General features: G+C 26.3%; 3 protein-coding genes across 5 annotated transcripts in view; 1 reads left to right on the top strand and 2 right to left on the bottom strand.

Moving 5' to 3' along the window:
- Positions 1-7,575, bottom strand: part of LOC129980585 (delta-1-pyrroline-5-carboxylate dehydrogenase, mitochondrial-like) — a 38,282-nt gene extending 30,707 nt beyond the window's left edge. The window contains exon 1 of the mRNA XM_056090963.1: positions 7,335-7,575. Coding sequence (XP_055946938.1) covers positions 7,335-7,393 — 59 coding nt within the window. The 5' untranslated portion in view covers positions 7,394-7,575. The remainder of the gene's footprint in view (positions 1-7,334) is intronic.
- On the top strand, positions 401-16,501 carry LOC129980586 (synaptosomal-associated protein 29-like). 3 transcript variants are annotated; one of them, XM_056090967.1, is made up of 6 exons: positions 410-555; positions 1,875-1,951; positions 8,268-8,497; positions 11,012-11,113; positions 13,992-14,289; positions 16,188-16,501. In XM_056090967.1, the coding sequence occupies exons 2-6, from the start codon at positions 1,915-1,917 to the stop codon at positions 16,352-16,354; spliced, it is 834 nt and encodes a 277-aa protein (XP_055946942.1). In that variant the 5' UTR covers positions 410-555; positions 1,875-1,914; the 3' UTR covers positions 16,355-16,501. The 3 variants fall into 3 exon arrangements, with proteins under 3 accessions (XP_055946943.1, XP_055946942.1, XP_055946941.1); XM_056090968.1 differs by lacking the exon at positions 1,875-1,951 and having other exon boundaries at positions 401-555; positions 16,188-16,499; XM_056090966.1 differs by lacking the exons at positions 410-555; positions 1,875-1,951 and having other exon boundaries at positions 7,976-8,497.
- A 2,119-nt stretch (positions 16,502-18,620) lies between these two features.
- Positions 18,621-19,467, bottom strand: LOC129980628 (uncharacterized). The gene is made up of 2 exons (XM_056091010.1): positions 19,044-19,467; positions 18,621-18,988 (listed from the first exon to the last, which is right to left on the bottom strand). The coding sequence occupies exons 1-2, from the start codon at positions 19,465-19,467 to the stop codon at positions 18,621-18,623; spliced, it is 792 nt and encodes a 263-aa protein (XP_055946985.1).
- Positions 19,468-20,333: the final 866 nt, after the last annotated feature.

Here is a 20,333-nt window from a genome sequence, read left to right as displayed (position 1 = left end):
TTATATTATTATTTAACAGAAGTTATATTTTTAATTTCCCACTAGGTTTACCAATTTTTTTTTAAATAAAAAGAAAAAATTGAACGTATATGTGTGTATATATATGTGTTTTTTAAAACTTTTTTGTCTATTTTATATCCATACTCTTTCCAAAAGAAGATTGACAAATTTTAATTATCTTAATAAAAAAAACTATTAAGAAATTCAAAAATGGTTAAGAACTCATATTTTAAATCAAAGAAACAATCGCTTTAACTACTTTGAAAAGCCAACAACAAATTTCGTTGTTTTTGTTTTTCTATCCCCACCTGGAACAAAAGATTAGCTTATCAATTGCATTTTTTCATCACATTTCCCCCTTCCTTCCCCTTCTCTTTTCCCTGACAGATAGTCATCATAACAATCGTTCTTTTTTGTTTCAATATCTGAGTGGCAGGTCATAAATTTGAGGTTCTGTTCTCCCTTTGAAATTGCAAAAGATAGTCTATTCTTATCTATAGAATAAAGCTGACAAACGCCCATTGCCTTTTATCACCAAGAAAATGCATTATAAAAGTAAGTTCAGCATCTTTTTTAAAATTAATTCATATCATATTTAAGAGTGAGAAAGAATATATATATATATCTAGCTTTCATTTATATATAAATCAACCCGCAATGAATTCTTTTTCGCATTCGTGCAGCTCGCTTAGATTTTTTTTTCTTCTATTTATGATCCTATATGTTTATACGAATGTGAATTTCATTCCATTAGCTTAATTTAAATCTTAAAGTGTTTTACTCAATGTATAATAAGATGTTTTATGCAACTTATCTGATAGCTAAATTAAAAACTTATATCAACTGTTCAAATATTTTGCTACTTTATAAAAAAAGATAGTTAATAAAATTTAATTTTTACTGTCATGTAAGAACAACGTGTAAACAGAATTCATTGGGAAAAATATATTATCACATCCCCAGAGCATATGTAGTAAAAGTACTATTATACGTTTTTTAAAAAAAAGTGTAAACATAAATAAAAAGGCATATTATTAAAATTTCAATAAATTAATTTGTTTATACGAAATTTAAGGCTATTAATATAAATGTCTCAAGACATGCTAGTATATTACAACACAGATCTGAAAAAATGATATTAATAATAATTATAAGCTTTTATCTTAAAAGTGAAAAAAAAAGTCATACTTTTTTTTCTATACTAACTGGAATACTATATAATTCTATATAATTCATACTAACTATATAATTCTATACTAACCTGGAATAATAGTTTTGTTTGATTTAAATCAAATCTCTTGTGCATAAGTTGATATTCATGCTTCCTTCAGCAAGGTATTTTTCAACTTCAAATTTAGTTAGAAATTTATATAACGTTGTTTTAGCTATTTTACACAAATTATGTTTCAATGTCGTGTGAATATATTACTTGCTTCACACAAATATGTCACAATAAGATTCATTTGGTATTTTTGTGAATGTGGTTGGAAGCTCCGTAAAAGCATATTACAATTTTATTTATATATTGTTTTCGAGATTGATGAAAAAAATGGAACTAATCCATAACAAATAATGTACATTTTTGAGCGATCTAATGTACATTGTTTTTTTTTTTTTTTTTTTGCTATATTACTATCAGTAAACATGTGAAAATATTTCCAATATATTATTGAATGCGTTAAAGGAATTATGACTTGCAGTGACGCAACAAATTTAAAAAAATTAAAATACTAAATTAATGTTTTTAAACTAAATTCAATTTTAAATTATTGCTCTTAAATTAAAAGGTTATGTTAAGAACAATATCTTATGTTCGGACATCAAATTTGACGCTTTCGGATTTGACATATCCTCTTCTCTTGCATTCCTTTTAGATACAAAGTCCAATATCAATGATGACTTCTTTGAAGTGTCATGCAATTTTATATGCTTTCCTCTTTTGGCATGACAAGTAAGTGCCTGTTTCCCCATATTACTTAAGATTATTATCTTCTTACAAGGCAAGCAATGAATACGTCACAAATAGATTTTTCGGAGTTTCTCTTAACCCATTCAGCTTCTCAAATAATAAACAAACCATAAACTCACATGTGAGGGTTAAACACCACCGCGATGATTCCGCAGATTGAATGTTGCTATTCCTCCAGAGAAATTTATTCTATTCTCTCACGCATGTATGCTCAATAGCTGCAATTCGGGAATCGATGTAAAAACAATTGTCTGTCAAATCGAACTTAAACTGATCTACACAGAAAAAAAGGGATGTGAGTAGAAATGGGATATTTCCGCGATTACACAGTCGTGAATGGTGTTATTTCGCTTTCGGAGCCATGCCTATGATCTTTTATTCTTGCAATGTTCAGAGTTCAGACTTTTTGGATAAAATAAATAAATAAAAAAAAAACCTAAGAAACTTAAAATGCCATATACGTTCCAGTTTTTTTACGGCAATTTTTAAATTCCCTGTTTTTTAAACGATTTTTGAATTTTCTGTGTTTTCACGAATCTTCCAAAGCCATGGCAACCCTGAGAGTTCATGTTCGACAGCTATAATTGATACTTTCCTGCGAACCTTCAAGGAAAATTAAGATGTAGTTTATTATGCACCCATTCATTCTGTTTCATAGATTTTTCAAAAATTTAATCATGCACAAACTAATTTATTAATATAAATATATTTTTATAAAATTTTCAGCTTTTATTATTAACAAGAATTTTATACACTTAATTTGCAATTGCTATTCAACTTTGCTTTATTCATATAACTATGAACCTTCAGTGAAGAATTTGTTAAAATGAAATATTAGCTTTCTTGGGTATTAAGTTATTATAGTTCGGAAATGCCATTTTTTTTTTTTTTTTTTTTTTTTTTTACCCATAGCTTGTTAAGGTTGAAAAGTAAGAAATTAAAGAAATTGAAATTAATACAAAATGGAATTACTTTTCCTATACTTGTTTTTTAATTAAACCATTTTAATGTTACATGTCTTAAACTAAATGTCAGCACAAGGCAAAATTTAACAACAATACATTTATAAAAATGTAGTTGAAAAATTTTGGCTCATTTCTTTCCATTATATTTCTAAAAGTTTGTTAAGAAAATAATTTAAATGACATCTCATACATAGTTTGGTTCACACACAATAATAATAATAAACTATTAGCCATCTATTTTTTAAAATCAATACTGCCCTTGTCTTTTTTTTTTTTAATTCAAAGACAAAAATGAAATGATATAGAAACTAATATATAAAATATAACATTTTCCCAACACACTCATACAGATAAGATTCAAGAAAAAAAAAAAAAAATTTTTTTTAGCATGACATTCTCAATTCTATAACATACAAAAATTATGTAAAAATGGACTAAAATTATATAAAAATGGAATAAAAATTCGTTACAACAATTGCTTCCAAAATATTTGCATTATAACATAAAAGCAAGATATAGGAACTCAGAAAAAATAAATCACAAAAGAAAAAAATAAATATAAAACTCTGTTTAATGTATATTTTTCAGCATAACATTTCTTAATTTTATAATCAATAAAAATTATGATAAAATAAATCAAAATTCAGGAAATCTAATAAACCTTGTTAGTGTTGAATTTAATTAAAATATAAAGTTTTCAATTATTTTCACCTAAACATTTAGAATGTGTAATAATACAAGATCCTTGAGTGGCTACCTCCCCCCATCGCAGAAAGCAAATAAAAGAAATGAAATATAATTAAGTTCTCATAGAAATAATTCATCATTATACAGGATGCACATTCTAATCAGGGTCAATAATTTCACTTCAGAGCTAGACATATATTTTCAAACAGAAAATACTCTAGATGACATAAGGATCATATTTCATACTGTTTTAATAAATGTTTTGAAAAAAAATTACAGTCCTTCAGTCAAATTTAGTAAAATATTCTTGATGCCAACATTTTAAAGAAACTCCATACTTCTATGACTAAAAGTGACCGAATGAAGTTAAGAAGGTATTTGTGTATTAACTACATGCCTTTGGCAAATTTTAAACTAAACTGCACACTATCGATGAACTTATTCAGGCGTCTTTGGAGATTAACTGCTGGCTGCAATAAACTTGATACCTTTAGCATTTTTTTTTTGTGTGTGTGTAATTGATTGATGTCATGAGATAAATACACAAATACTTCTTTGCATTTCATTACAATAGAAAGATGAATTAAAATAGAAAAAAATTTGGAAACAAAGAATTTTATATACAGTCTCATTTAGCAAATATTAGATTTAGAATGATTATGCTTTGAATTTTCTCTTCATATTTATCATGAATTATTTAATTTATCCACATTCAATAATATACAAGTACAAAAGTAAATTAAAAGTAAATATTGAAATACAAATGAAAAAACAAATTTTGTAATTGTTTTTTAAGATGTCAAATTTATTTTAAGTTATGGTATTTTATAATAGCATTTATACTATGTACCACTTCAAGTTCATTCCAAGTAAAAAAAGAATGAAGGATTAGAAAAATATATATTTATAAATAGAGAGATTCAAATTTTTTTATTATATAACATTAACAGAAATATATTAAATATACCTTTAGTTGAGTCTATAATAATGCATTTAAAGAAAAACAGATTCTTCATGGAATATTTCTATTAAAGTTTCATTTAAATAAATGTATTAAAAATGATGATGATGTAATAAATACAATTAGAGATGAAGAAGAAAGGTTACTAATTTTAAAGTTATAAATAAATATTTTGATGAGCCTCGATTAATTTTTGGCAGGTCATATTAAAAACCTAATTGATTAAGAGGACTTAAACAAATTTTAAGCTAAAACCATAATATTAATAACTATGCACAACTTTGAAATTGCCCTTCATTGCAATTTTTAGAATACCTTTCTGCTAATAGAATGTTGTTTTTAATTAAAGAAAACTATTTACATTAGATTTAACAGAGAATTTAATGATGAATCTAGTATAGGAAATAAAATATGAAAAGCTTATTAGCATAGACATATATTTGCTAATATTTAATTCAGCAATCTTTATTTTTCAAAGCAAATGTATATTGTGACTTTATAAAATAAGTTAATATTTTATTATGTAAGCATCAGAAAAAGCTAGTAATAATAAAAGCTAAAATACACTTTAAAATAATAAGCCCAAATTCACAAAAAGATTCATTTTCAATTTGCCTCCAAAAATTTACTTATTTACAGTTGTTTTTGATGATTTACTAAATGCAAGTACAGAAATATCATATTTGAAATAAATGAAATATAGAAAAATAGAAAAAGAAATTTTAAAAAAATAGAATTTGAAATATAGAAAAAAAAATATTTAATAGAAAAAAAAAACACATTTAAATACTAATCTAAAAAAAATCTGCTTGTGTTGCCAAAACTATTTGCTCAACTAAACTCATGAAGATTAAATAAAATAAAAATACTGAAACTGAAGAACTTCTTCTGAATACATAAAAAAAATTAAATTAAATTCATCCATGATTTAATGAATTATATGGGATGAAAGAGCATTTGTAAAGTTGGAAGTTTATAAAAACTATGTTAGTATACTTAATGTGTAATTTTCTTAATATGTAATTTTCTTAATATGTTAATATACTTAATGTGTATACTATATTACAAGAAAGAACTTTTAGTAAAGTAAAACTTTCTTTCCCCTTTGATTTAACTAACAATATATTTTAAATGCAGTCAGTTTTCCACATTGGTCCCTTTCTTTTAAATCTTTAAAAGTTTATTCAAAATCCATTAAATAAAGAATGTACACTTGATTGAAATTTATTGTACTCTAGTTAAAATATTCTTGCATTTCATTATGGTGCATTAAAAATGAAAACTATAATATTAAATATTGCTAAATTCATAAAGTTATGAATTTTTTATTTAGTTTATATAATTAAAAATTACATTCATTTGGTTAATATGTTTAACAAATTATATATAATCATTCTTAGTAGGACAGTATTTGCAAGACATAAAAATTTAATGCGTCTATACTTTTCACCATTATTTTAATGATTTCAGTGTAATAATGAATACTCAAGCAAGCAGTCAAGTCATAATTAATATTCAACCACACAATTAATATTCAATTTTTAACAAAACTTACAGAAATAATTTTTCATTTTTTTAAGTATGAAAATAGTCTCTATGTAATTAATCTATATGTGTTACTTTAAAATTATGAACACCTTTGTAAATAACAGACATGCACAATTATTACAATTATGAGAATAATAATTAAAAATAACAATTCAACATCATTTCTTTTATTTAACACTATACATCAAATATTTAAATTAAATTAGTAACATTAATGTAGAAGTCACTGTTTAATCTTTATTAAAGATACATAAGAATTTTCAATGCCTTTCCAACACAATTTCAAACATTAAATAGACTTATTTTATTTTTGCAGGTGGCACATTACCTATTTTCATTCCACCTATCTCTCTTACACTCAGAAAGATATATAATAATAAGATTTCGTGGATATTTACAATTACTTTTATACAAAGCTTATAACTGCCATTACATCTAAGCTTAGTCTTTCATATCTTATACTTAATAATTGATATAATCTTTAGTTTTACCTAGAATATAATAATAAGATTTTTTTTTTAATTTTTAAAACCTTATGCATGCAAATAATAAATGAATTATAAAGAATTTCGAGCTAATATGAATATTTAGCAATAAGAATGTAAAAGAAAAAAAATAATAATAATTAACTGCTTTCCCCCTCCCCTCAAAATCTATACTTATTTAATATGTTCTAGCTAAAAGTCTGAAATTTAGTTTGGAAAGGATTAAACTAAAAAATTCGTTAAAGATATCTATCTGCTTTCAGAATGATTGGCGCATTAAAGTATAATGTATTCAATGTTTCTAGATTTTATTTTTATCTTTTTAAAATAAAAACAAATCGGAGAGGTCTGTCCGTTACTTATGAACTGATTATCTTATGGTTAAGCGAGGTCTGTAATTTAATAAGTTTTCGGTCGCATTTTATAATAGAGTATTATAAAATTGTATCAATCAAAGGATTTAATTTAAACAGTTCAAGGCATAAATATGGCTAAATTACAATGTAAATTTTCAAAATATAAATGGTAACAGTATCACAATGCATGCAAAAAACAAAATATTAAAATCGAAAGACATCTAAATCCGAATACATATGAAATATTAACAAAAATAATTTTCAAATCAACATGGAAATATACTGTAAGAAACGGCAAATCATGAAACGATCGGCGAGGTCTTTAAGTAAAATACATGCTTATTGAATTTGAATAACTCATACCTTTTACGAAAAATAATCGTAATTTGACGTTTCAACAAGTTCCTTGGAAACCATAACATTTTTGCAGATCTGATTCCAGGAAAAAAATTATTAGTCTTCAAATAATTCAAGTTTTTTTAATTTACGGTTTCACTCAACGTGATCAAAAATAAATTCAGCAATGCACATCGCATCGGAAGCGTAAAAAAAGAAATAGAAACAGTAATCGCTGTTTCGCAAATAACGAGCGGACGACGTTTTACATTCAACCGTCACATTCACACAGCACCAAAGAATTTTTGTGACGGACCCGCAAAATAAATCTCATCCAAATAAAAAGAAGAAACACACACACACACACACAAATTTTTTAACAAAAGAAATCTAATATTACAAATTAATTCATTGTAGTAAAATATCATTCCCAATATCAGATAATTACTGTCAATTCAGCTAGGACATTTTTTCGCAAATAACATCTTTAGAAAATTTGTGAAATACACGAATTAACTTAAATTTTTTTTCCTACGATTCAAATTTATAAAAATTACAGCATTCTTTTAAATCCTGATTTCTAGTTGTTTTTTTTTTTAAAAAAATTTATTGCTTATTTATCACCTGACATCAAGAAGCGAAGCGTTTAATGAGTCATTTTTGTCTGCTACGTCAGTGTTGCCGTTATGTTGTTGTCATACAGATTGAATCAGCCTTGACAGCAATTGAACTATTGAAATTCACCGTAAAATAACCTCACAAATTCTGATTCACCAAAAATAGCATAATATATATTGAGGAAATAGTCAGTTAATGTTTTTTCCTTGCCATCTACATTGCGTGCATCTTTTGACTGTGTAATACGCTCATCGTGTGTCGTCCACTGTTTTTGTTTTACTTAAATCTAATATACGTAACATAAAATGGCCAGGGAAATTAAATCTTCCAATCCTTTCTTAGACGATGATGATGATTTAGATGATAATGAATTCCTCAACCATCCTCGGCAAGGAAGCTCTGGTTATATACTGGGAAATCAGAGTTCTGGAAGTGAGCAAAATGAATGGGAAAACAGAAGAAGACAGTTACTTGAAGAAAGACGTCGAATAGAGGAAAGAACCTTGCAAAGTACCAATAATTCTCTTGGTTTACTCCACGAATCAGAACAAGTGGGAATATTAACCGCTGAGGTTAGCCAAAATAATTTATTACAATGAGTTAAATAAGAGAATATAAATATATATATAAGATTATATATAATTACAATTATCACGCCTTACGAAATTTTCATTACAAATTTAGTATCATACAAATATAGTTAGCATTTAATAATTTAGCTTTAAATAAATATACAGTATTAAATATAAGTGTATAATCTGAAGTCTTTCTTTGAATAAAATATTACTTTCTCATCTTGATAGTTTACAGGAATGCTAAAATTTCATATTTATTAATATGTCATTAATAAAATTAATTTAAAAGGAAATTTCAAGTTTAAAAACTTGCATGTTCTATTTATTAAAATTTCACTCTATTTAAGAGAGAATTTCAGATTATATTCTTGCCTAAGTTCATGAAATTGTTGAAGTTTGTATTGATACTAAAGTAGGATTAGTATGATATATTTTAAAATTAAGTGTGTGATAATTATAAAAAAAAAAAAAAAAAATGTAGTAATTCTCACAGTTACTAATTCAGTAAATCTACATGAGTGATTATTTGAAAATTCATGTTAAGACTATGTTGATCTTTTGAATTATTTTATCACAAAGTGATTTACACAAATACTTTTATATATATAATGTATGCTAGTGTTATATTTTATCTTGCCATGTTTGCATCCCAATAATTTGAGCTAGCCATTTTCCATTTATCCTTAATATTTAAAAATGATGCTGAGTAAATCATATAGAATAGATAAACTGAAGAATATGGTTCAATTGCCAAATTCTAATTTTTTTAAGGCTATATATTGCCAAGTATGGTAACCTAATTATATTCTTTTGTTGTTTTTATTTGAATTTTATGTTTATTGCAAGTTAGTTGATATTGGAGGAAAATATGTATCATGTTCTATAGTTTTACTGGAATCATCATACTAACAGCATATTTATTAAAATTGAACAATACTGGATTATTAAATGCTAATGTAATAAATTAAATGTTATTGTAAATGTTTTTATTTTTGAACAACTTTTGATACTAAGCACAGAAATAAGTGTGAATGAATGATATATTTAAAAAAAATCATATTTGTTTACATTTTCCATTACAAGTGTTAGTCACATAAGATTAACATGTTTCATATCTTTAAATTGCTATACTTATTGCATTTGGTATGCACATTGTCAACTATTAAACTAGCATAAATTATAAAAATTTTAAGGTTAAATATAAATGAATTCTGCATTAAAATCTGATTAAATTATTTTAGACTTGCTGTCTTTGGCAATATTTGGCTTACTGGGATTAATGGTTGCTAAAATTTTCAATTAAGCATTTTGTGTAACTTGCAGTTGGTGGTTCCTTCCACAAAGTATTTTTCAAATTGAATTATGATAGACATATAACACATACTATTTTAAAAATCTTGTATTGTTTTTTGATGCATTAATTTAATTTTTTTTTACCATTTCATCTAAAATATGAGCTTTAATTTAAAAAGTGGAAGTGTTTATGTATTACAAAATATTTTCCTTTACAGTAAAACAGCAGTGTTTCTAGCAATTAGTATGATAATGTATTTTTTGTGCATCCATTATATTATAAAGAGTCACAATATTTAAAAATTGGCACACTGTAAAAAATATTCATCATTTCTCTCTAAGTACAATAAATTCAAGACGTTTATAAAAATAATATTTTCATTAGAAACAAACTCTTAATATGGTAAAATAACCCATGATTTCATATCTTTATCATCAATAATAGAAGAATGAAATCTTTGTAGTAATAACGATAATGAATTTAATTTCTTTACAATGTGAAATATATGACTTTAAAATATATTTAAAAATTAATTAGTGATAAATTTTAAAAATTATAATTGAATATATATAAGTGGAAAGATAATATTTGAATTTGATGCAAAAATCAATTTTTGCATTAATAATTTCAGAAATTATTAAAATTTCACTTGATTTTTAATCAATTAAAATTTTACAAAAATATGTATTCCACTTCTCAAAGTATATCTGTGTTGAATTTGGTAGTTCCAGGTTTAATAGTCTGTCTTTTAAAATGCCAGTATATATATATTCATTTGTATCATATTAGACAGATAGTGGAATTAATATTGAATTTGTGTTTGTATCAAAATTTCATTTTCTTTTATAGAGAGCTTGAACATTCTTTAATGAAAAAAAATGAATTCATCTTTTGCCTAAAGTGAAAGAATATGTACTTGCTAAAATGAATGAACTGAGATATCTAATATTTATATTTATTTATTTACAGTTTTGAAAAATTATTAAAATTTGTTTTTAAACCATATCACTATTTTAAAGATTTTATTAAACACTAAGTGTATCTCATTCTTTCAGGTTGAAAATAATTTTAATAATTTACTTAAAATATCTTGGATTAAAAAGTTTGCTTATTATTTGATTATACACTTTTTAACAATAGATAAGTTTCTATAGTGATTAGAATTATGCATTTAAATTTTCAAACATTATATCTAATTATTTGTTTGTGCATAATAGGAACTTGTGAAACAACGTGAACAGCTTCAAAATATTGAAGAAAATTTAGATATCATAAACAGTACAATGCGTACAAGTCAAAAACATATCAATTCCCTAAAAGTAAGTATTATGTTTTTATATTAGTGATTATTTATTTATTTATTTTGAGGAGGGGATTTTATGAAGAAAGCCTATTTTTACCTTTATAAAAAAAAAATTTCTGCCATGTGTTTTTTTTATTTAATTATAGAATCAGCTATTCTTATTATGTATGAAATGTTAAGTTTATTTAGAATTTATTTATTCTTTTTTACTAAATATGCAAAAATATTCATTGAAATATATATCTGCTCTTATTGCTTTTAACTTCAGATAAATAAACTTATACTATTTTTTTATTATTATTTATGTCCCTCCATTTCCTGTGAAGAAATTTATTTCTTATTATTTTCAATAAGTTTTTTTAAAATTTTTTATCTATAATGTCATGTAAAATAAATCTATTGTAAAATGTATTAAACTTTTTACTTTTTTTGTGAGTAAATAAATTTTGTGCTAATAAATATTATGTATATAATCTTACTCTACTCATGGTAATGCAGTTAATTTGTAAAAGTTTGAGATAGTCAAATGCTTGAACTTATGTAAAATATTTTCTTATTTGTGTCAGTATATCAACCACTGGAAATATTACAAAATATAAATTTCATGGTCTTTTATGTGTCAAAACAGTTTTTGCAAGCTATCCATTTTGAACAAAAATAAATAAATGAACTGATTGAGTTCTGAAGTTTGAAATATCTTTCTCCAAAGCCAGTCAATAGTGACTGGAATTAGCACTGTATTTTGATTAGTGGGTCTTTCTCAAAACAGCCAATGAAATGCCTAAACTCATCTGAAATGCTTTATGCATAGAGTGTGCATATTTTCCCATTTGATGTGTATATTCCTATTTCTGATGATTTAGAAATTATTTAATAGACCATAATTAGGGTAAACACCCTTCATTTATGATATAATTTATCCATAGAAAGAATAAATTTTTTTGGAAAATGTTGGAAGTTAGATTTTATGGCTAAAAAATAAATATTGAGGGACCTCACTTAACAAGCATAATTCATTCTGTAATCATACTCATAATTTGAAACACTCATTAAGTTAAACAATTTCTTTCCATAAATACTCATGTTAAATTAAACAATGCATTCCATTAAAAAATCAAATCAATTTGTAATAATGTAATTTATTATTTTTAATGTGTAATTTTATGTTTGCAAGGATATTGCCTAAAGATATTTGTCTTTGGCTATGCTTCAACTTTCCAAAAATGAGACATAGCACTATCGTTAAATGATTTTGTAGCATTCATAGTTGTTTCTTATTAGAATGATATTTCTCAACATAAGGTGCAATATTTCCCCATATTTTCTTCTTTTTGATTATTTCACTGGAAAATTGTTCTTTCCTGACTAAATTTCTTTTACAGCTCTTTGCTGTGACACAGAATATATATTTAAAAGTCCCATAACCTTGACCAGAGGCACAATCATGTCAATTAAGGTTCCCCGGGCACTTGTTCAGACATTTCAGATTCATATTTTGCAATGCTATAAAAGAGCCAAAGCTTCTTTCATGTAGATATAAGGGTTCTTTTCAAACAAGTGTGCAACACAGACTGATACAAGCCTATCAAGATGTGTCCTTGTTACTCATTTTGTGAAACATCACTCGTTAAGCAAATTACTTCTTTACATTTTATTTTGCTCGTTATGCAAATTGTTCATCATGCAAGGTGTTCATTAAGTGATGTTCAATTATTTTAAGTAAATTTTGGTGCTAAAGCAAATTTTATGGTGAAATACCTTAAACTGAATATAGGATAAATAGGCATATTTACTTCATTCTTTTGCTTACCTATGCATGCAAAGTAAACTTTAAATCATTTATTGTATATAATAAGGAAACTACTGCTGCATGATCTTATTCTAGAGTTCTTGTTTTTGGAAGTAGGGCAGTTATATTTTCAGCATAAATTAGATTGATTTTTAGATTTTTTTTTTATATGGGAACGATTCTGAAAAAGATTTCAATTAAAGTTTTCAGAGGATTAAACTTTAAAAAATACAAAATTTAAATTTTTATACGAACTTCGTAAAAAAAAAATTCCTAATGAGTAAAATGTGCCCTATCCTCTAAGGTCATGTGCAAAATTTCAGCAATTTATCACAAAAAGTCTCAAACTTATGAAACTACATAAATGCTGACTTAAACCACTTTTCGATGCCTGGTATATGAGTTCGCAAAGATTAAAAATCATGTCGGATGTTCGTATTTTAGGGGTTGTACACAAATTAACAAAGAAAGTAATGATTGGATAAATAAATAATAATTTTGCTATTTATTAGTTTAAAAGTATTAAAAAAGTGTAGAAATAATAACTTAAAGGAAAGATTACATAAGTTTTTTACAAGTTCATTGACTGTGCTATTTTTAAGTTATATTCTGTAATTCATGATATAAAATTTTAAAGTATTTTTCAGGAAGCATAGATTTTAAAATTTGTATTTAAAACTAAAGATATAAAGCATATTTTATTTCCTTATGATGCATTCCTGCGTTGTGTCATCTGCACTGAAGCTGTAAACATTTGCATTTTAATTTGTGATTGACCCTTCACCAAATTTGTTTTAACGTATCTTTGAGAGTTTTCATGATAAAATTCTGAAATTTTGTACATGACTTTATTAGAGGATGGGGCACATTTTACTCACTGGGAATTTTTTCGTACATGGTCCGTATAATAATTTAAATTTTGTATTTTTTTAATGTTTAATCCCATGAAAATTTTAATTGATTTCATAACATTTTGCAACTTTGTAATTTACAGTATATGTCTTTGATCAATATTTAAGGAATAAAAGTCACATTCAAGGTTTTTGTGACACTCTGTATATAGTAACATTGAAAAGTTTTAAATAAAGTATTTAATTTCTTTTAGAGTATCTTTGGTGGTATCAAAAATTATTTTAGCAAAGGTGGCCAAGCAGATCCTACAGTGAGAGTTCCTGTTGACGTCCCTGAAAAAAAGCATGCAAGTGCATTAAGCAGTACTATTGAGACTCTAAAATCAGATACCAAACTGAGTGAAGCTACACATCCAGCTTTAAGAATTCGGAATTTGCCTTATGATGATCCAGATTCTTTGAAAAATGAACTTTTTTCTCCAGAAAAGACACCTTCTCCTCCAGCAATGCAATTAACAAATGATGTAGAGGAGAAACTAGATAAAAATTTAGGTGAGTTTTTTTTTTTCTTTTGTCCTTCCATTTGCTTTTGCTAAGGAAAAACTGTCATGATAAAATCCATCTTTTTTGCTATGTTCTGAACAAAAACAAAATTGTAGTTTTTATTTGATATTCATTTATTTTTAGTTAAATTAATTTAACAAATAAAAACAATTAGCCCCCTAGAGAGCCTTTAGACTTTCAGAGTTACAAAATAATTTTAAAAACTAGAAGATTCTTTTATTTTTAAAGTTAATTATAGAAGGTTACAAGTTACTATGATAATTTTTCAATTTCTTAGTATAAGATTTTTATAAAAAATATGATATCTTTGAGACTTTTGAGATTATTTTAAAATACTCGTGTTTATTGAATAATTACAGGAGAGAATATACTAAGTTTTGGTTTGCTTTATATATATAGTTGTGTTAGTTCTCCTTGAAATGCTAACCCTATTATTCATTATAAAAGTAGCCCATTAAACTGGCACTCAGTATTAAATATTGAATATTTAGACTGCCCTTCAACAGCCAGGTGTCCTAAGGTATCTAAAAGGAGAGAAAAGAAAACAAATGATTAAAATTTGTATGCGGATGATTGTTCATTTTTTTTAAGAAGACAGCAACTATTCTCATGTAATATTTGTAAATATCATACTCTGATAAGTTATCATGATAATAATGATAACTAATATCACAGTTGTTTTATAATATTAGTTTTGTTTAATTCTTTATTGTAGTGTAGCAAAGGTACATACTTGTTAGTTTAATTAAATTTTTACCATTATTTCTTTCTTTATTTATTTTTCATTAACATTTGCACTTGGAATGAACATCAGTTTAATAATAGTAAACTTGAGCTGATTTAAATTAACTTCTGAGCAGACAGACTTTATGTTTATTATCTGTGAATTAATCATTATGTCTGGATGCATAGATGATCTTTAATTGCTAGAAAAATATGTAAACATGCAAGTTTCATGAAAGTAATTTTTCAGTTACATTATTTTGATGAAATAATTCTTAATATTTGTTATAGAATTGATCCAATGCTTTATTCCCAAATATTATTTAAAATGTGTTGCACCAAACTAATTAGATTAAACTAAGATTAACTTCAATAAATGACGTATATTTATGCATAACTATTAACTGAGGAACTCATCTATATTGTTTTCTTTACATTGTTACATATTAACAAAAGCAACTTATCATTATTGATTTTCTATAACTATATTTTTTATCTTACTAAACCAATGATAATATAGCAGACCTTGAAAGTTTGATTGTATAATTAACTTCTTTAAAGGATTCTTAGGTAATATTTTTTAAGCAGACTAGAGTATGTGTTACATAATAGTTTTCTCTGAAGTGAAAGTTTATAGAATAATGGATTCTCCAATACTTATTTTAATTAACCTATTTTAAGAGACTTGTGATTAGATAATACAAAAAACATTATGAGTTGACGTTTTGGAAATTTAGTAGCAACAGGAGAAGAATACATCTCTTCTCTGATCACAGTTCACTTCTACTGCTGTAAAATGGTTAATTCATTTTCTTTTTATCTGCCATGTATAATCATAATTATTCCATATTGCACCATACTAAGCTTGGGAAAGTCATGGCACTTAGACTTACCCTAAAGTTCAATGCTTGTTTAATTAAATCATATCTGACAATGAATGTCTTTGCTGCATTTTGGCATTTTATATGCCCCAATTTTATATGAAATTAAATATTTTAACTATACACCTTCTATCAAGTAAATATTATAAAAATAAAGAATTAAAGCTAAGAGAATCATCCATTTTGTTTTTCAAACATAATTAAATTGCACCCAAGTTAATTGTAGTTATTTTTCAGAACATTACTTTTTAGTGTATGTTAACATCTGAATTTTATTTTCAGAATTTATGTCTATGGGACTTGGAAGACTGAAGAATCTAGCTATTGGTTTAAATGAAGAAATTGAACAACAGAATGAGATGATAGACTTGATTCATAATAAAGCTGATAAAGCAGATGAAACTTTGGAATACCAAAATAGACAGATAAAGCGTATTCTAAAAAAATAATTGATTATTTAGCTGTACATTTTGTTCCAATCCTGAATTTATTTTTATTTTCTGTAAAAATATTTTATATTATATGTAATTATTTATAGTTAAGTTTAAAAATAATTCATGTCAGTATTAAGCAATAAAATTGTTATGTAACTTATTGAAAAAGTGATTATTTTGTAACAATTGATTTGGTCAATTTATTTTAAACTAACCATTTTTGGTAGCCAGTTGGTTTGCCTAGATTTAATGGTTGTTAAAATTTTCATTAAAATATTTTACATAGCTTGTTCTTAATAACTTCCTCAGCTAAATATTTTTAAATTTCAAATTTTGATAGAACTCTACAAATACTTTTTTAGAAGGTTTACATCATTCTATATTTGTAAAATATACATATAAGTGAATTAAAATAATGGTATAGCAATTAAGTTAGTATCATTGAAAATATAATTTTTTGAATTTTAAGATGGCATAAAAAGCAGTTTTATGCTATAATATTGGTAATGTAGTGGGAAGAAAAAAAATGTCAAAATTTCATCATATATTCACATCCTTTAAAGTATATATGTGCCAAATTTGATTGTTGTAGGTCTAAAGGTCTGTCCTATAGAACACCATTACACATATTTTCTACTTAGAAAAAGAGAGGGGGGAAGAGGGGAAGGAGAATCTACAAGAAATTGGGAAAATGGATTTTCAGAAGCTTGAATTAATTGTTATGCATACAAATTTTAGAAAATTCAACTGATTGTCAGTTAGGGTAAAAATATTTGTCATATAAATAAAAGAACAATTAAAACAAAAAGAAAGGGGAAAAAAAAGGGCAAATTGGAATTTACAGCATCACATTCTATATAATGAACATCAACTAAGGGTATTCATAATTAATGATTTGTAAGATTAATTTCAGTTGCATTAAAGGCAGTGTTTATGGGTAAACCCACATCTAACTCAATCAAGTATAATATGAATGAATTAATGACTGTATAGATGTTCAACTGGTACAAATCTTTTGCAATTTAGTAATATATTGGGTATGATTAGTTAATAGGAGAAAAGGCCCTATTACCTTTTCTTTCAGATCTTTGCACATACCATTGCTTGAATCTTCATTAAAATGATTGTGTATTAGTAAATTGTTGATTTAGATGGATATAACACAAGGTAATCTTATGCTACTATTCGGCATGAGGCTAGTTATTATTTATACATCTGTATTAATTTCGCTCAGGTTGATTTTCATAATCTGCAGAAAAACTTGAAGATTAGTGCTGGTAAATACAATTGGAAGTTGTAATTATTTATGTGAATTTTTTTTCTTTGTAATGGATATCTTTAATTTTTCCCTAAATATAATTTTAAAAATTATAGTTTAAAGATACAAAATAAATTGACCTACTACATTTTAATGCTAATGAAAAAAATATTTTATTTGATAAGAATAAAAAAAGTTCCTACTAAATATTTTACATTTTTTAAAATTTATTGATGGTTTAACTGAAATATTATAAGCTAAAAATTATAAATTGTCATATAATAATGAGGTATAGTATTCGAGAGAAACCACATATATGATCTGATATTTTTATTAACTGTTGTTGATTTCGCTGAGACTAGATGTGATTGGTATCTTAATGCAATAAAATAAATATGATGCTATAAATTTTCAACATGTGCAATTCCTCAGAATTATTTAAAATGTTGAAAATATTATCTTGTGATGTGGAAGTCAAGGGGTTTAATTAAATCAACTGCATGCTACTGTCTGTCTACCTCAAGAATAGCTCCCGCCAATATGTCTACGATAGTCTGTTGGCGTGGAAACAAGACCTGCTCTATTTTCAATAGGGGATTTTTAAAAAAAAGGCATCCATGTTGGCTTACTGATCGCCTTGATGACGTATTGGCGATTTTTTTAAATTGATTTATAAAGAGTGAAAAAAATTGTTTAATATATTAATTATATCATAATATTTAAACTTTTAAACATAAAAATGAAATATTAATGAATATGCAATAAAGATGAAAATTATTACAATAAAAAAGTAATTATTTAACTTTTTAATAATTGTTTAATATTTTCATAACTATTAATAATTATCAAGGACTTTAGATTATTAATACAATGACAGAACTTCGTTGATTATTAAACATTCAGCATGTATTTTCCAACCATTTCTAAGGCAAAACAGTTTTAAAAATAAAATGAAATAAAATACCGTCTAAATTTCGAAAATAATGTTCATTCAAGCATTTCAAAATCCTCTAAATCACTCTCTCAAGTTTCGGTTTCTTCTGAATCAGAATCATCATTGGTATCAATTTGAAATGACAGTTCGTCCACTAAATCTTCTAACAGTTCATCTTTCTCCCAATAATTATTTTCAAGCTTTTCTACGTGTTTGCAATGCGCTGCCCATTCTGCCGAAGTAACTGCAGTGATAGCCGTTTGAAGAAGGGATTTCAGATTGTCCAAACTTAAATCGCCAGTAACATTTCGTTCCTTTATTATTCTTTTTACAGAGGACCACACAAATTCGATTGCGTTCAAATTGCAATGATAAGGGGGTAGTCGGATAACTTCATCTCCTTCTTTCTCTATTAAATTATCAATTTTATAGGCAATTTTCTGTGGACGATTACTGTCTATAAGAGAGAACAGTTCCACTTTTCGCATTTTTTGATCGCAGGGTATCATAACTTTTTTTTGTAGAATACATCGTTGGAGTGGGGTTTTCGACAGTCGTATGATACGGTGTATTATCCATGCATACGACACTGTTTGATTGCAAATTTGGAAGAAGTTTCTTCAACACCCATTTTTTAAAGTTTTCATAGTTCATTTGCCCGTGATAGTCGCCGCTTTTTGTTGATGCTTTATATACTAGTAAAGCACCCTTAAGGAAACCCGTTGATGACCCAGCATGAACAACTATAAGTCTATTTTTCGAATTAACATTTGCTGTAGCTCCCAAAACTGTGTCATCTTGCGAACATTTCTTAAATGTCAAATTGCTGTCTACCCAAGTTTCATCAATATAGACAATCGCTCGTCCAGCTTTCCTGTGACATCTCATTTCTTTCAAATATCTGTGTCTCCAAAAAACAATATCTGGTCTTTCCATGAGTATTTTTCTATTATTCACGCACTTCTTCCATCGGAAATTCATTGAATGTAAGACTTTGCACAATGTGTCTTTTTGCCACGAAAATCCAATTTTTTCTTTCAACACGGGTAGTAATTTTCTGAGGGATGGTACTTTCCTTTCTTTTATGTAAAGGTCTTGAATTGTCTGCAGTATAACACACTTGTCAAAGTCGTCAATTTCAGTTTCGCTCACTAGGTCTTTCACGGTGTTTACCGGGTGATTTTAAAACTGGCGATGAGCCCGATGATGAAACTTCCTTTCTTATTTTTTTTATTGTAGCTTCAGAAATTCCAGTTGCTTGAGAAGCCCTTTTCAGAGCTTGTGGGAGTGGAATTAACGCAGATTTCGATGAAGCTTCATTGGAACAAAATTCCGCAACATTATATACAATTTTACGTGCCTGCAATTTCAAAATTTCACCCTTCCTTAACTTAAAGGCCATCTTGCAAGTTTAGCAAAATCAATTAAACCAGTAAGGAACAAATAATTTTAAAAGCAAAATAAACACAAGGATAAGATAACGCGTGCAACTCTTTAAAATCCGAGAAGACGAATGACGTGATGTAACCTTTAATTCCGCTAATTCCCTACACGCTTAATCACCATTAGAAATGAACTAGTCTTGTAACTACAGCTACCGCCACTAGATAGACTTCTTGGCGGGAGCTATTCTTGTGATCGATAGACAGTATATTCCTCAAAGTTTATTTGACAAAGTTGTTGAAATATATATCATGAAAGGTTCACTCCAGAGGTAGTTCGGGGAGAAATCTTGAATACCTTATTTCTGTTTCTGCTCTGAATAATGGTACAGTCAATTTGGATAGGTTCCCTCCACCCCA

Source organism: Argiope bruennichi, chromosome 8, assembly GCF_947563725.1.
Source record: "Argiope bruennichi chromosome 8, qqArgBrue1.1, whole genome shotgun sequence".
NCBI lineage: Eukaryota > Metazoa > Arthropoda > Arachnida > Araneae > Araneidae > Argiope > Argiope bruennichi.
This window is presented reverse-complemented; position numbering and strand designations above follow the sequence as displayed.

Excerpts from the sequence above, each read along its gene's own strand:
- LOC129980586 (XM_056090967.1), top strand. The coding sequence starts at position 1,915 with ATGCAATTTTATATGCTTTCCTCTTTTGGCATGACAA. Across the intron at positions 8,498-11,011 it reads TGGGAATATTAACCGCTGAG|GAACTTGTGAAACAACGTGA; the intron begins GTTAGCCAAAAT and ends TGTGCATAATAG. Across the intron at positions 11,114-13,991 it reads AACATATCAATTCCCTAAAA|AGTATCTTTGGTGGTATCAA; the intron begins GTAAGTATTATG and ends AATTTCTTTTAG.
- LOC129980628 (XM_056091010.1), bottom strand. The coding sequence starts at position 19,467 with ATGGAAAGACCAGATATTGTTTTTTGGAGACACAGATATTTGAAAGAA. Across the intron at positions 18,989-19,043 it reads GATGTATTCTACAAAAAAAA|ACAGTAATCGTCCACAGAAA; the intron begins GTTATGATACCC and ends TCTCTCTTATAG.